General features: G+C 42.2%; 1 protein-coding gene across 2 annotated transcripts in view; it reads right to left on the reverse strand.

The window, feature by feature from the left end:
• SRFBP1 (serum response factor binding protein 1) overlaps positions 1 to 16,755 on the reverse strand; it is an 82,255-nt gene that overhangs the window by 42,262 nt on the left and 23,238 nt on the right. For both annotated transcript variants that reach the window (XM_075179217.1, XM_075179207.1), the window contains exon 2: positions 3,715 to 3,803. In XM_075179217.1, the coding sequence (XP_075035318.1) occupies positions 3,715 to 3,803 (89 nt within the window). The remainder of the gene's footprint in view (positions 1 to 3,714; positions 3,804 to 16,755) is intronic.

Below are 16,755 nucleotides of genomic sequence, written 5' to 3' on the forward strand. Positions count from 1 at the left end.
CAGCCACACTGCTTGGGAGGGGGGGCATCACAGCCACACTGCTTGGGAGGGGGGGGCATCACAGCCACACTGCTTGGGAGGGGGGGCATCACAGCCACACTGCTTGGGAGGGGGGGGGCATCACAGCCACACTGCTTGGGAGGGGGGGGGGCATCACAGCCACACTGCTTGGGAGGGGGGGGCATCACAGCCACACTGCTTGGGAGGGGGGGGGCATCACAGCCACACTGCTTGGGAGGGGGGGGGCATCACAGCCACACTGCTTGGGAGGGGGGGGCATCACAGCCACACTGCTTGGGAGGGGGGGGGCATCACAGCCACACTGCTTGGGAGGGGGGGCATCACAGCCACACTGCTTGGGAGGGGGGGCATCACAGCCACACTGCTTGGGAGGGGGGGCATCACAGCCACACTGCTTGGGAGGGGGGGCATCACAGCCACACTGCTTGGGAGGGGGGGCATCACAGCCACACTGCTTGGGAGGGGGGGCATCACAGCCACACTGCTTGGGAGGGGGGGCATCACAGCCACACTGCTTGGGAGGGGGGGGCACCACAGCCACACTGCTTGGGAGGGGGGGGCACCACAGCCACACTGCCTGGTTGGAGGGCACCACAGCCACACTGCCTGGCTGGAGGGCACCACAGCCACACTGCCTGGTTGGAGGGCACCACAGCCACACTGCCTGGTTGGAGGGCACCACAGCCACACTGCCTGGTTGGAGGGCACCACAGCCACACTGCCTGGTTGGAGGGCACCACAGCCACACTGCCTGGTTGGAGGGCACCACAGCCACACTGCCTGGTTGGAGGGCACCACAGCCACACTGCCTGGTTGGAGGGCACCACAGCCACACTGCCTGGTTGGAGGGCACCACAGCCACACTGCCTGGTTGGAGGGCACCACAGCCACACTGCCTGGTTGGAGGGCACCACAGCCACACTGCCTGGTTGGAGGGCACCACAGCCACACTGCCTGGTTGGAGGGCACCACAGCCACACTGCCTGGTTGGAGGGCACCACAGCCACACTGCCTGGTTGGAGGGCACCACAGCCACACTGCCTGGTTGGAGGGCACCACAGCCACACTGCCTGGTTGGAGGGCACCACAGCCACACTGCCTGGTTGGAGGGCACCACAGCCACACTGCCTGGTTGGAGGGCACCACAGCCACACTGCCTGGTTGGAGGGCACCACAGCCACACTGCCTGGTTGGAGGGCACCACAGCCACACTGCCTGGTTGGAGGGCACCACAGCCACACTGCCTGGTTGGAGGGCACCACAGCCACACTGCCTGGTTGGAGGGCACCACAGCCACACTGCCTGGTTGGAGGGCACCACAGCCACACTGCTTGGGGGGGGGGGGCATCACAGCCACACTGCTTGGGGGGGGGGGGCATCACAGCCACACTGCTTGGGGGGGGGGCATCACAGCCACACTGCTTGGGGGGGGGCATCACAGCCACACTGCTTGGGGGGGTCACAGCCACACTGCTTGGGGGGGCATCACAGCTACACTGCTTGGGGGGGGCATCACAGCCACACTGCTTGGGGGGGCATCACAGCCACACTGCTTGGGGGGGGCATCACAGCCACACTGCTTGGGGGGGGCATCACAGCCACACTGCTTGGGGGGGGCATCACAGCCACACTGCTTGGGGGGGGGCATCACAGCCACACTGCTTGGGGGGGGCATCACAGCCACACTGCTTGGGGGGAGGCATCACAGCCACACTGCTTGGGGGGAGGCATCACAGCCACACTGCTTGGGGGGGGGGCATCACAGCCACACTGCTTGGGGGGGGGCATCACAGCCACACTGCTTGGGGGGGGGGGCATCACAGCCACACTGCTTGGGAGGGGGGGCATCACAGCCACACTGCTTGGGAGGGGGGGGGGCATCACAGCCACACTGCTTGGGAGGGGGGGGGGCATCACAGCCACACTGCTTGGGAGGGGGGGGGCATCACAGCCACACTGCTTGGGAGGGGGGGGCATCACAGCCACACTGCTTGGAAGGGAGGGCATCATAGCCACACTGCTTGGGGGGCATCACAGCCACACTGCTTGGGGGTTACCGCGATCGGCATCACACTGCTGGTTTGAGAGGTGTTCTTGCGGGGAAAGTGGAAGGATAGAGAGAACAGCGGCCGACTGATCAAGTTTTTTCTGGAACCAGTAGCAAAAGTGGCCGTAAAATGGACCACTTCTACTTACAACAGTATTTACTTAAAATATCTATTTTTTTAAATTTAGTTTCTGTGTACACTTTACAAGCTTCAACGCTTCTCCTAGCTAATTAAACAGCGACCTTCTAAAAAGGTATAGCTCTTTTGTACCTCCCTTACAAAATGTTTTATTGAATCTTCAAAGTCCAACATTACCATGCTCTAAAATAAGTTATTTTCAGTAGAAATGTTTTTGTTAGGGGGTTTATAACAAACTCAAATCAGTACTTTACAGGTGTATTTTTGTGTATAAGGACTCTATATCGTCAAAGTTTTCACAGGTCACACACCACTCCCACTTTCCTATCCCTCCTAAACATGGCATATCATGCTAGGTTCCCTGGCCACTCATGACTTTCATCCTGCAAAATCTCAGTTATATCCAATACACCATAATACATAATGTGTATGCTCTACAGACACATTGTTCTATAGCTAGGAAATCTAAAAAAAGTTATACTTTGCTCTCCTTAGCTGGCTCTGTTCCTGATCATCCCAGTTCCTGGTTCAATTTTCCCCTAGCTGTCTAAACATCTTCTGGCCCAGCACAGCTGCACCCTCCCCACAGTATAGTTTGCCCCAACTGCAGGGTCTGTAGCCCAGTTCTCTTAAAGAAAAAAAATCTTCCTATCTACACCACTAAGGTAATATTTCTGAAAATACTACCTCTGTAATCATTGCTTTATGTGGGCAAGTTAAATCCCTGAAATAGTTTTTGAGGGCCACCTTCCTACATCTAACTTTGTAAGTGGTACAAATATGTACCATGACCATCTATGCCCAGTCTTGGACACAGATGACCCTGTCCTGCTAATAATTGATTCTCCTCTACCAGAACCTCTCTGCCCTTCACTACACTCCTGTTCCTATTTTCACTGGAGCAGTGATTCTCCTGATTGCTAGTGGAAGTTCCCTCCTTAACTGACATCTCCAATATCAGTCAATTTAGGTTGTGTCATATCAGTACTAAAGCCAATGACACTCTTCTCTCCACACCATCTTCTTACTATGACCCAGCAACCTTACTCAGGATTCTATTTTTTTAAGTCTTTACCCACACTTCACTGGCTCCAACCAGTGCCTGTCAGTGAGCTGCTAACTCAACTTGGTGTTGCTCACTTATATCCAGACTCTCAGCGTTCAGATGAGCAAGTTGCTAACATCTTGCAGAGCAGTATATTCACCTTCTACCATTATTACAGAAGTGCATGCAAAGCGCAAGACATATACTGTTTGGAATTATTCTACAAATATAGTTCTGAGTATCAGACAACTAGAACTAATTAATACAATGCATAGAATTATAGAGTATTTATCCAGTAGTGTTACAGGTACCAATAGACTACTAACAAATCAATATTTTAAAACAGAGTAAAAAAAAATATAAAAAAAAATAATATTTAATCTCCTGACAGCAATAGGACCTACTATGTGTAAATACATACATAGGTTTGAGTATAATCCATACAACAATAAAATTACTTACTTTTTCGATTTCAGTTTTGCCATGTGCCGTGTCAGCTTGCGAATTGTTAGAACTTTCACCTTCTTCACATCTTTCCGCATCTTCACTACCTATGGAAGTAAAACATAAATATCATAAATAAACAGCAACTGTAACAGAGTACATTTTGCTGTTTAATTTTCCTGAAGGCTTATGAAACGCTAGGTGGAAGCATACAACTTAATTTCAGTATTTACTTCTTGTAGGTTTACTGAGAGATTTAGTAGCCCTTAAGTGGTCAATATTTTTTTCAAATTTTGCTTTACTCTAACTTTTTTTTTTTTAAATGAAATTAAAACTTTAACACTATTTTTATTATTTATTAATGAAGACAGTTACGAATTTTGTGTATAAATCTATTGAGAACCTTAATCAAACTATACAGATATGCTTGGGATGCATCATCTGTAGTCATCATCCATTTCCATAAAAGTTTACGGGAAATTTACAAATGTCAGAAAATAGACACTGTGGTTAGCACTGCTGCCTCAAAATGCTGGGGTTATGAGTTCAATTCCCGAACAGGGCCTTATCTGTGTGGAAATTATATGTTATCCCCATGTGTGCATGGGTTTTCTCCCACACTCCAAAATATACGTGTGTGTGTGTTTAGACTGTAAGCTCCACTGGGGAACGGACTGATATGAATGACAAATATTCTCTGTACAGCGCTGCAGAATTGGTGGCGCTATATAAATGATGATTATAGACAAAACAACAAGGTGCTTTCACACAACAGGGAACCAAATAAAGCAGACAAATGCTTTTTTAACACTTGTGTGTACTTGCTCATCTCATAAAATGATCTATTTTCTAATCTTTTCACTTGTGTTTACTAAATGCAATGAAATGGGTGCTGGATGCTTATATAACTTGCCTGTGTACAGCAAAATATTGAAAATCAGTGTAGTGATTGCAGAATTAAGCTCCTACATAGCATGTAATGTCTATTGTCATTCAGGTAACAAATCACAAGCACCATACTTCTACAGAACATGTAAATCATAGCTAGTATTCCCCGATTAAACATCATCATCATCATCATTTGTTTATATAGCACCACTAATTCCGCAGTGCTGTACAGAGAACTCATTCACATCATAAACATGGCTGGTTTCAAGCAGTTGAAACAATCACAAAATATTACAAATCTCATGACCCAGATTAAAATATCCAAACAAATAATTGCACATGTACGTCAACTTTTTCTGTTTCCAATGAATTTAACAAATTCCCCATTGTTGTGTAAGCACATTGTAATAGAGGGGTAAAGGAGGGAGAAAAGAGTTGAAGAGTTCAAAAAGCCACACATTCTTAAATGTTGCATAATTTGTAACACATTAATCATTTCTTCAAACATTAGTTTTAGATTAGCAGGATTATCCAGCAAATCAACTTCAATTTGTTAAAATGACTATAGCTATAACGAGGTGTTGGAAACAGTTAAGAACCAAGGGATGTATATGCTTTGTAACCAAAGCATTAAGCCTGGCTTCATTAATCTATGATAAAGTTAACCTTTCTATGCCTATCCCTATATGAAAATATATTTTATATATAAATATGTAGATGACCGACGCATCCCTTTAAAAGGTAAAATTCCTCAATTATGGGTAGTGTCACGGAGGCACTTTTCACTTCATGTACAGTCATGCCCAAATGTTTTGAGAATGACACAAGTATTGGTTTCACAAAGTTTGCTGCTTCAGTGTTTTTAGACCTTTTTGTCAGATGTTGCTATGATATACTGAAGTAAAATTACAAGCATTTCATAAGTGTCAAAGGCTTTTATTAACAATTACATTAAGTTTATACAAAAGAGTCAATATTTGCAGTGTTGACCCTTCTTTTTGAAGACCTCTGCAATTCGCCCGGGCATGTTGTCAATCAACTTCTGGGCCACATACTGACTGATGGCCGCCGATTCTTGAATAATCAATGCTTGTCAGAATTTGTGGGTTTTTGTTTGTCCACCCCGCCTCTTGAGGATTGACCACAAGTTTTCAATGGGATTAAAGTCTGGGGAGTTTCCTGGCCATGGACACAAAATTCGATATTTTGATCCCCGTGCCACTTAATTATCACTTTTGCCTTATGGAAAAGTGCTCCATCATGCTGGAACAGGCATTGTTCATAACCAAACTGTTCTTGGATGGTTGGGAGAAGTTGCTCTTAGAGGATGTTTTGGTATCATTCTTTATTCATGGCTTTATTCTAAGGCAGAATTGTGAGTGAGCCCACTCCCTTGGCTGAGAAGTAACCCCACACATGAATATTCTCAGGATGCTTTACTGTTGACATGACAAAGGACTGATGGTTCATCTTTCCTTCTCCAGACAAGCATTTTTCCAGATGCCCCAAACAATCTGAAAGGGGATTCATCAGAGAAAATGACTTTACCACAGTCCTCAGCAGTCCAATCCCTGTACCTTTTGCAGAATATCATTCTGTTCCTGATGTTTTTCCTGGAGAGAAGTGGCTTCTTTGCTGGCCTTCTTCGCCTCACTGTGTGTGCAGATGCACTCACATCTGCCTGCTGCCATTTCTGAGCAAGCTCTGCACAGGTGGTGCCCCGATCCTGCAGCTGAATCAACTTTAGGAGACTGTCCTGGCACTTGCTGGACATTCTTGGGTGCCCCTCACAACTATTGAACCTCTCTCCTTGAAGTTCTTGATGATCCAATAAATGTTTGATTTAGGTCCAATCTTACTAGTAGCAAAATCCTTGTCTGTGAAGTCCTTTTTGTGCAAAGCAATGATGACTGCACCTGTTTCCTTGCAGGTTACCATGGTTAACAGAAGAACAACAATGATTTCAAGCACCACCCTCCTTTTAAAGATTCTAGTCTGTTATTCTAACTCAATCAGCATGACCGAGTGATATCCAGCCTTGTCCTTGTCAACACTCTCACCTGTGTTAATGAGAGATTCACTGACCTGATATCAGCTGGTCCTTTTGTGGCAGAGCTGAAATACAGTGGAAATGTTGTTTTTGGGTTAAAATTCATCTGATTACTCTTCATCACTTTCTGGAGTGGATGCAAATTGCCATCATAAAAAAGCAGACCTTGTGAAAAATAATATCTGTTATTCTAACTCAATCAGCATGACAGAGTGATCTCCAGCCTTGTCTGTGTTAACGAGAGAATCACTGACCTGATGTCAGCTGGTTCTTTGTGGCAGGGCTGAAATACAGTGGAAAAGTTCATTGTCATGGCAAAAAGGGACTTTGAAATTAATTGCTATTCATCTGATCGCTCTTCATGACAGTCTGGAGTATATGCAAATTGCCATCATAAAAACTGAGGCAGCAGACTTTGCAAAAAATAATATTTGTGTCATTCTTAAAACTTTTGGCCCTGACTGTATAAAGTACAGGGTTTATTGGCTTCAAAATTAAATAATTCATTTCTAGGAGTAAAACAGAGAGGATGTCACACAAACATTTTAATCGCTCAAGCGGTTCTCAAAACACCGACAGCGGTGTTTTGGACAATAGTCCAAAGCTCTTAATAATAAAGCTCTCCAATAGAAATACATTATATTTGAACAGATCCGGTCACACAGAGCTTTTTAAGTGCTCATTGTGAACTGAGAGAGTTAAAATACTGCTCTTTCCTAGCTGCAAACAAAAGCACTGTAAAAAATTGGCATGAGTGCTACAGAAGCTGAAAAACCACAAGAGTGAAAAGTGTCTGCTTATAAAACCAGAGTTAGGATGGTATCAAACAAATGCCAAAATCTATATTTTTTAGACAGGCATCATATTCACCCGACTGACCGTTTCTGACCAAACCACAAATGAAAGAGCTGTAAAAGGGACCCTGTAAAGGTAAATGCTTCACCTTTAAGGGGTCCCTTTAGATTTTAATTGTGCAAAAATCTACTCACATCAATATATCCTGTTTAAAAAAACAAAATGTCAAAATTTCCCACTCAATGGCATGTGACAGATTAAACTCCATGATGGCTTTAGAGAAACTTAATGCTCATGACTCTATGGAAAACCCCCATCTAATTTTAGGTCGATACCAACGGAATTAGCTTTTTTATACAGAGATATGTGGGAGCCCACTGAATTTCAGTTTTTAAGATTTACTTTAAAGCTGCACTACCATCCACTAAAAGATTTGATTAAGATACCGTGTCTCCTCTAGCATGAGCCCCATGCACTGTTTCTTCCAGGGTCCTCTGTCCCTCTTACAGCCTCAGCAGAAAACCAGGAAGGAGAGGAATGGGATGTCAATGAAGAGATTGATGCTTGTGATTGATCATCCCACTCAAGCTCTCTCTGCCGCCATTTTAAGCAGGTTAGCTTAATGAGGACTTGATTTTTCAGAATTACAGAATGGAAAGAACCCCAGCTGCATGTAATAGCCTCCGCGTCTCTGAATAGGGCATCTTAGTATAATATTTTACTTTGGTTGTAAATGCAGTTTTAATTCTTATTGTTTCCCTTTTTCTTTCCAGGGCAAAATACTTGAATTTAGGTTTAAAATGGTCTATACTACATAATGCTAATGTAATTGAAACGTAAATAAAACATGCTCATGCAATTACTGTCCTGTCTGAAAAACTTTAATAGAAATACCTGCATGTACTACAATCCCCAACAGTTCATACTTATACCCCATTCATACTGCCTACAAGACCTGGGTTTTGCCGGGGAGAGTCAGAATCTCTGATTATGTTATTATTGGCATTTTCATATAAAGCGAATAGCATTTTGTAAGTGATTAATACAAATACAAATGTGGGAGGTTTCAGCAACAAGGCAGTCATGGCTCCTAAATGCATAATTTTGGCCAACTCTGAGTTATGAAATAAATGAATCAACTTTATGAAATTAAACTTACCCTGCCCCCATTGAATCTTAAGTGAAATTATTTATCTCTTCACAATCACCACAGAGGGGAGAAAAGGACACATCATTAATGTAATGTACAATTTAGTTTCCGTGCAACATTAAAATCAGGGAATGAAGAACAACATTTGCTGGTTGCAGCTCCAGTTAAACGAAGAATGGTTAGCCAATGGCTTACTGCGATCCTCCAAACCTTTTTTCATTGAATGAGAAACTCTGTTAAACGTCACACATGGCTAGGATAGGTATCAAGCATATTGTAGCTAGATACGAAAGAACAATCACTACACAGTAGAGAAGTCAAGATGATCCTGAAGGTAAAAATGTTTTGAATGCATTATTTTTTTAGGCGCACTTGGATTATATATATAAAAAAAAAATTCACACACATACATATACGCAGCCTGAACGAGAAGTGCTACCACAGCATTTTGCAGCACCAGCGGTTCATCATATTAAGACCTGAAACCATCCCTTTCAGGAAAAGAACAAAACAGGAAGCTTCAAATCCCAGAATGGCCACCAGCACAGTCTCCTGACTTACCCCATCAAGCTGGTTTGGGATGAACTGGACAGAAAGGTGAAGGAACTGTAATCTACAAGGGCAACACATTTGTGGGAACTTTTGCAACAATGTTGGAAAAAAACTTCACAAACAATATTTGTTCATTTAGAAAGAATGCCACAAGTGGGTTGGGTGGTTATATCTGCAAAAGTCAAAAATTTAGATAAAAGTTTGTTAAACAAAATGATCCTTTTGATTTGATTTTTGTCTCCAACTGATCAATACCATGCCTTAATTTCAGAGTACAAAGAGACTGCAAAAACTGGAAACACGTAGGTGTTCTAAAACTTTTGACTGGAAGTGTGAGAGATACAGAGATATATATATATATATATTCAGCCAATCAGCCACAGCATTAGCACCACTGACAAGTGAAGTGAAGAACATTGATTATCTCATTACAATGGCACCAGTCATGTGGTAGAATATATTAAGTGAACAGTCAGTTCAAGAAGTTGATGTATTGGAAGCAGCAAAAATGGGCAAGTGTAAGGATGTGAACAACTCTGACAAGGGCTACACTGCGATAACTGGACGACTGGGTTAAAGCATCTCCAAAACAGCAGGTCTTGTGGGTAGTTCCTGGTATGCATTAATTAGTACCTACCAAAAGATCTCCCAAAGTTCACTGATGGTTGTGGGGAGGGAAGACTAGCCAGTCTATTCCAATGCTACAGCAGAGCTACTGTAGCACAAAATGCTGAAAAAAGTTAATGCTGGCCATGCCAGAAAGGTTTCAGAACACATAGTACTTCGCAGCTTGCTGCGTAACCGTAGACCGGTCAAAGTGAACATGATGAACCCTGTCTACCACAGACAGCGTCAACAATGGGCATGTGAGCTCCAGACTGTAAGCTCTATTGGGGCAGGGACAGATGTGAGTGAGTTCTCTGTAAAGTGCTGTGGAATTAGTAGTGTTACATAAATAAATGATGATGATAGAGATACACATATATACACGCACACACACACACAAAGCTATGCATACAACAAGTTTGCAAGTAGAAAGGATCGCTAAATACAAAAATTACATAAAAAGCAGCAAAATCTTCAGACAGATTAGAAATGTTTAACTGTATTTTTGCCAGGTCTCTGGAAAACAAATAGTGCATTCATATTGTCACTTCTCATGGAATGTTCCACCTTTGCTATGCTACAGAAACAGTAGTAGTACAGCCAGGTCTGTGTCAGTCAATACTGTGAAAGCTATGAACTTAGAAGGAAAAAAAAACAACAAACTATTTCTAAGCAGGGGGTGTTTTATAAAAGTGCAGTAAATCATGTGGGCATACAATATTCTACACAAAGACCTACATTTATTTACATACTTACACTTACTAACATAAATGAAAGCTGTTATAATGCTTTTTTATTTATCTTTGCCAAATTAAATATTAGCATAAAAAGTGTCCTCAGACGTATTTCTTCATTGTTTCTCTATATGTGGATAGCACTACAAGAGCCAGCTCACCCTACCACTTAATAGCAGCCTGGGCATGCTGGAACCTGTAGTGCACCACAAATAAAATGGTTAATTAATTAAATCTTTTACATGCGTTTTCATTTTAAATTTCATCCAACTCTACATAACGTCCAATGATCATAAAATTCCATGTGGTTAAACTCTTTAGTTCCTAGGTCATATTTTGTGTAAAGAAAAGTCCTATATACACCTTATTTTTGAGTCTATATAAAGGCTCACGGCTGGTGAATGTTTATCCAAGGTAAGTAACTTGAATTGCAGGGTAATGTGGCATATGGATTACTCCCCTAAGCACATAATTCAATTGGTTTTCAAACGCCCAGTGCAGACAGCTATTGGTGCTGAGACTTTGAAACCACAAATTATGTGGTTGGAGGCGTAGCCAATATATACATTCCTCTAAAATTCAAACGGTTTCCCTTCTCTTTAGGAACACAGACATGTGTTTCACCAACAGACTTCTAAAGGGGTCATAAAGTTTTATAGTCATCCAGATTTCAGTCTCTAATTTTTGATATTTTTCAGCACACTGTGATAGTAATGTACAGACCACCCAATATGCACAGGAAGCAGTACATTCTTTTTTGAACAAACATGCCCAGATAAGCAGGAAGCAGTCACTGGTCAACAAATTTACATGCTTTCCTAAAAACTATCTGTTCCTTTTTTATTTGATCCCCCCAACCCCCCATGGTACTTACTCTATGTGATGCTCCGATAATTTGCCCATATCACTAGGAATACTGCAGTGCCCTCAACTCACAAGTGTTTGAAGAATTATGTATATGCCGACCTAAAAACTCATCCATTACAAAGAATAGCAATAACAGATTATACTCTACCATAAGCATATTTCTGACCACAAACTGGGAATTAATTCCTTGTTCAAACATAAAACTAAATTAATCTTCTGCTACTTATAAATGTTATGAGTATTTGAAACTTGGAAAACTTTCCCTAGCTAGGAACTCCAAGATGCACTGTAATAGATAATAGGAACCGACTAAAGGAGCCAGGCTGGTGTTGGCTTACCATGAAATAACCTTTAGGGAATAGTAGACTATACTGGAGTTGGAGTTACAAACTGTGTACTGGAGGTTATGGCATAAAAAAGTTCAGACAATAGGACATTCATATAGTAGCACTGGTGACACCTGCATTTCCTGTTCAGATGTCACTGAAAACATGGTGCCCGAGCATGAAATGTAAGGTGACACCTGGGCACAAAGCAGTACTACATCCAATATGAGGATGGACTGGTGATTGGCAATCACTGGTTTAAGATAACCGTAATGCTCAGGTTGCTTGAATACACGCTTGTAGAATATGAAAAGCAAAACACCATGAGCTAAATCCCAACTAAAAACAAACTACCAACTTATTTAAACCATTATGCCTACACTTTACATGCACTTGATAATGAATTGCCATAAAGTTTGCAATAAATTATTCATCCGACATCAGCATGCTGGCAATTTATCATATTCCCACAACTGAACAAATAGGAAATCTCTTACTGAAGCTCAGAAAAACAAATTATTTGGCAAGAAACTTGAATTTCTTTCTCTAAACTTAGTTAGAAACACAGACATGTGTCCCACTAACAGAATCCTTAAGCGGCCATAAACAGTTTTAAAGTCATCCAGATGTCATCTCCATTATTCCACATGTTTTCAGCACGCTGTGATGGTCATTTCCAAATCACCCATTATTTTTTGAGCAAACATGCTTATTTATATGTCATGCATATACATAAGCCCCCATTACACTTTTTGTGCATCATTGTATATAAAACTTTTCTTAACGCAAAATATTTACTCACACCACAATGGGTGACCTTTTGTTGCGCAAAACCATGAACAGTTCAATAAAAAAAGAAATGCAGGGTTCACATCTACACTTTTTACAAAGGCAAAACCACCATCTCAGTGACTATGTGAAGTTAACAAATGATTATAAACACAAGCAGGAAGAAATATTGAACTGTGACCAAGAAAGCTTGTTCTGAGCCTGCATTAAGACACCCTTGCATCAACTGGGATGAAACCAACGCAAAGTGGACCAGTTGGACCAGGGTGAGGTTTTGGGGGGGGGGGGGGGGTTAGGGCCCCGGTCGGACCTCCCGTTTGGTGTACACTGGGCAGAACTTTGATCCGGGGGGCCTGTTCTCGGCCTTCCACTACATGGATGACATTTAATATAAAAAGCAAAAACAACACTGGGCAGCCACCTCATGGGTGTGTTGAAAAAAGTTGCTAATTTGCTAACTTGAAGACTTAAACTCGGGCAACGACGGATACTTCAGCTACTTATCCCCTAAAACTCACACAACACACATGGAGAAATTGGGAGAATTTGCCAATAGCACCAGGCAAAACTGATGTTACCATTTTCTGGAAATTCACAAAGAGTTAACAAGAGTTTAAAGACATATGTTTAACCCATCTAGTACTAGACTTAAGAGTATAATCTGGTATTTAAAGTTACTATGCTTTCTAATAGTATCATTAGCAAATGTTTGCCCGTATATAGGATTTAATTCCTCACTCGGACATAAAACTAAAACACACTCCTGCTAGTTTGTCAATGTTCTTAATGTCTGTGAATTAATACTAATTATATATTTCCCATCCATGCTTTTAAATGTTGTGGTGCTCTTACTACGATCTCTTCTCTTAATACTAAGAGGTATATTTACTAAACTGCAGGTTTGAAAAAGTGGAGATGTTGCCTATAGCAACTAATCAAATTCTAGTTGTCCTTTTGTAAAATGTACTTGTCACGAATACGCTCCCAGCTTCCGTGACTTTGGATGTTTGCTGTATGAGGTTACACACAATTCCAGCCCACAGTCTCTCTCTACCTATCACACAAGATATAGACCTACTGAATCGTCCCCACACAGCACTCTCACACCCCCACACACTTCAGGTTTGCCACCACCTATTGAATACGGGCAATAGGACCCCAATATACTGTCCCACACTGGCACACAAGGCTTCTGGCTACCCACAGATTAGCAAGGCCCACCCCAGCAATCAAAGGGTTAAATTCACACCTCCAGACTGTTGCACAAATGTAAATGAAAGCACACACTAGGCTTGTTAGTCAAATGTATTAACAAATTACACACCGGCATTCAAAGGGTTAACTTGATCAAGCTATATTCTTCTTAACAGGCTAATGGATTTCTTAGAGTATCAAGGACGCCACTTATTAAATTCTAGATTTAATATACAAAGGTACAGGGCATTCAGATATAAAAACAATCAATAAATAATTGACATAACATACACAAGCAAAATAGCTTAAAATGAAATCTGTTATATTCAGAGTATAACTTACATGAGTTATATAATCTGTGCCATGGGAAATTGGCTTGGAAGATTGACAGCTTATTAATGTGAATTGATTTTCCCATAAGACTGTTAATTTGTTGTAACTGGCCTCAGCTTTTTAAAGACACCTTTCCCCACACCTCCTGGGGGTTGTGGTCTGTGACACTTTTCAATCATTATTTGCATGTTGCCTGATTTATTACCCAATTCTACTATGTGACCTAACTTTTCTCTGGAGCATCACTCAGACTCAATTTTATTATTAACAGATCCTCTATGAATTTACCCATCTATTAATACCAAACAAATGTAGGTAGTCGGTGTCAGTTTGAGCTTATACTCATTTCCTTAACTTCTCTTTGTGACAGATTTCTTAAATTGACATATGAGCTGTCCTTCATCATGCTATTGAGGAATATGTGGGTGATAACAACTTTTATTGATTTTAAGTGGCATATTTTAAAATGGAATTATTCTTGTCTATATAAAATATAGCCAAGTCAGCATATGGTCTCTTTGAGCCAGATACCATGCTAAGCGGTTTCCAAGTCTAATCAGGTGTCAAAACTCCATCCTAGGCCAGCATATATCTCAACACAGGGGCCTTTGAAGCTACTACAGGTGACACTGCTATCTTCTAGCACTGGGGTGAGCCACCGAATACACACACAACAGTCTTTCTGAGTTCATATTTTTTACTTTATAGCTCAACTTCTCAATGGATTCATTTGATATACCATATTTACACTGCAGTTATGATTTCGGCCTTATTCTCCCACAATTATGTGATGGGTTAACCATTAGAACTGTAAATTCTCTATGTTCACCACAGTACTAAATAAATGATAACTAGAATCTGATTGGTTGCTATAGGCAACATCTCCACTTTGTAAAACCCAGAGTTTAGTAAATATACCCGGAGTGCTGACTATGATAGTCTCTTACTAAGCACATTTTTTTATGGAAAACATAGGCCCCGCCTCTCATTTAGAATAAAAAAATCTCCTCACAGACAAATCCACCACTCCTGTTTGTTTCATGCAACACCTTCTCAACAACTCTCCCGATTCCTCATGTAGTATCAAAACCCCCTCATTAACATTGCCAGACCTCCCGGACCCATTTCTTTTTCTCATGCAGCATATTCATCTCTAAACTCTGCCACTTCTCTTTTCCAATATATAGCTATCTGAAAGAAAATCAGTCCCTCCACCAGAATGTGAGGAGTTGTGGGGGGATATGTGGGAACCAAGAAAATACACTGGAGAAGAAGAAAAATATTTGTATATTGAAAAAAAGTGTACTTGTTAGATGCACAGTTCTATTATGCAAATTGGGAATGCATCCAAGAGATAAGCACCATGGAGATTGCCAATTCTTTTCAAAAGCCCATTAATTTTAACTGGGTTTCCATTGTGTATAAACCTCACTGAAATAAACAAAAAAAAAAAACCCCCAGACATTGCGCCCTGGGTACCCTCACCCATTCTACTTGCCCTGTTGTATAAAGATTTAAAGAAAAAAAAATGCTTGGACCTGGCCTGTGTGTACAAGGATAATGAGGAATATTGCAACTTCTGGAGTGGCAGGCAACTTTGCGAGCATGGGCGAGATGGTGCCCTGAATAGATATGGTTTTGCCAACTCCCTCCATCAAAACAGCACATCCTTGGACATCAGGGCTTCCCTGATGCCCACGGCAGCATTTACTTCCTAGAATGCACTCTGGGTAGCGTCTACACCATTCTTCATGCTCACAGACTGTGACCTAGGACTACATTTGCGGCCTAGACCAGAGCTTAAACTTGCAGCCTAGACGCCCCTAAGACCAACAGCTCTATTTGTGATCCAGTCGCCCTTGTGACAGGTGGCTCCATTTGCAGCAAAGTCCCCCTTGAGCATGGCGCCCCTATTTGCGGCTTAGTCACTCTAGTACCAGAGTCACTTTTTGCCTTCAAATTCCCGTACGCAACCATCCAGTCAGAGCATCGGACCTCCAATAGCTCTCAGTAGGCCATTGAAACACCTCAATCAACACAACTGATCTCTGCAGCTTAGTTCCATGCTTCTAACCAAGCATTCTGAACAGGCCTTGCTGACCACTGAATGCCATTAAGGCCCAGTTCAACTGCAGTGCAGCTCAGCACCCCATTGCCAACTCAAGCTGTATCCTACTGCAAGTGAAATCCCTCTCTTCACCGCTGCCTTTTACGATGCTTACACCGCATGGAAATCCTGGCCAAGACTAATGCTCCCTGGTGACTCCGGAGAGTACCTGAAGATGACTAAAGGAGACCATATATGCCTAAATTGTGCTAAATTAGCAGAAGGGATAAGTGTCACAGCCTGTATTCAGGCTCTGTGCAGACCAGTGAAGTTCTGCCCCACCAAACTCGGGAAACCATTTTTTTGATGGCCCTTGCTTTGTGTAAAGGGACACTGTCATATTGAAACAAGAAAGTGTCTTCCCAACACTGCTGCCACAAAGTTGGAATCACAATTTTCTAGTATGTCATGGTATGCTGTAGCATTAAGATTTCCTTTCACTAGAACTAAGGGGCATAGGCCAATCCATGAAAAACAGCACCAGACCATTATTCCTCCTCCATTAGTTGGCAGAACACATACAGATAGGAAGCGTTCTTCTTGCATTGGCAAACCCAGATTTGCCTGTCAGACGGTGAAGCATGATTCATCAAACCAGAGAATTAGCTCCACTGCTACAGAATTCATTGGCGGCATGCTTTACACTACTCCAGTCAATGCTTGGAATT

The sequence above is a fragment of the Mixophyes fleayi genome, chromosome 1 (assembly GCF_038048845.1).
Source record: "Mixophyes fleayi isolate aMixFle1 chromosome 1, aMixFle1.hap1, whole genome shotgun sequence".
In the NCBI taxonomy this organism is placed as follows: Eukaryota; Metazoa; Chordata; class Amphibia; order Anura; family Limnodynastidae; genus Mixophyes; species Mixophyes fleayi.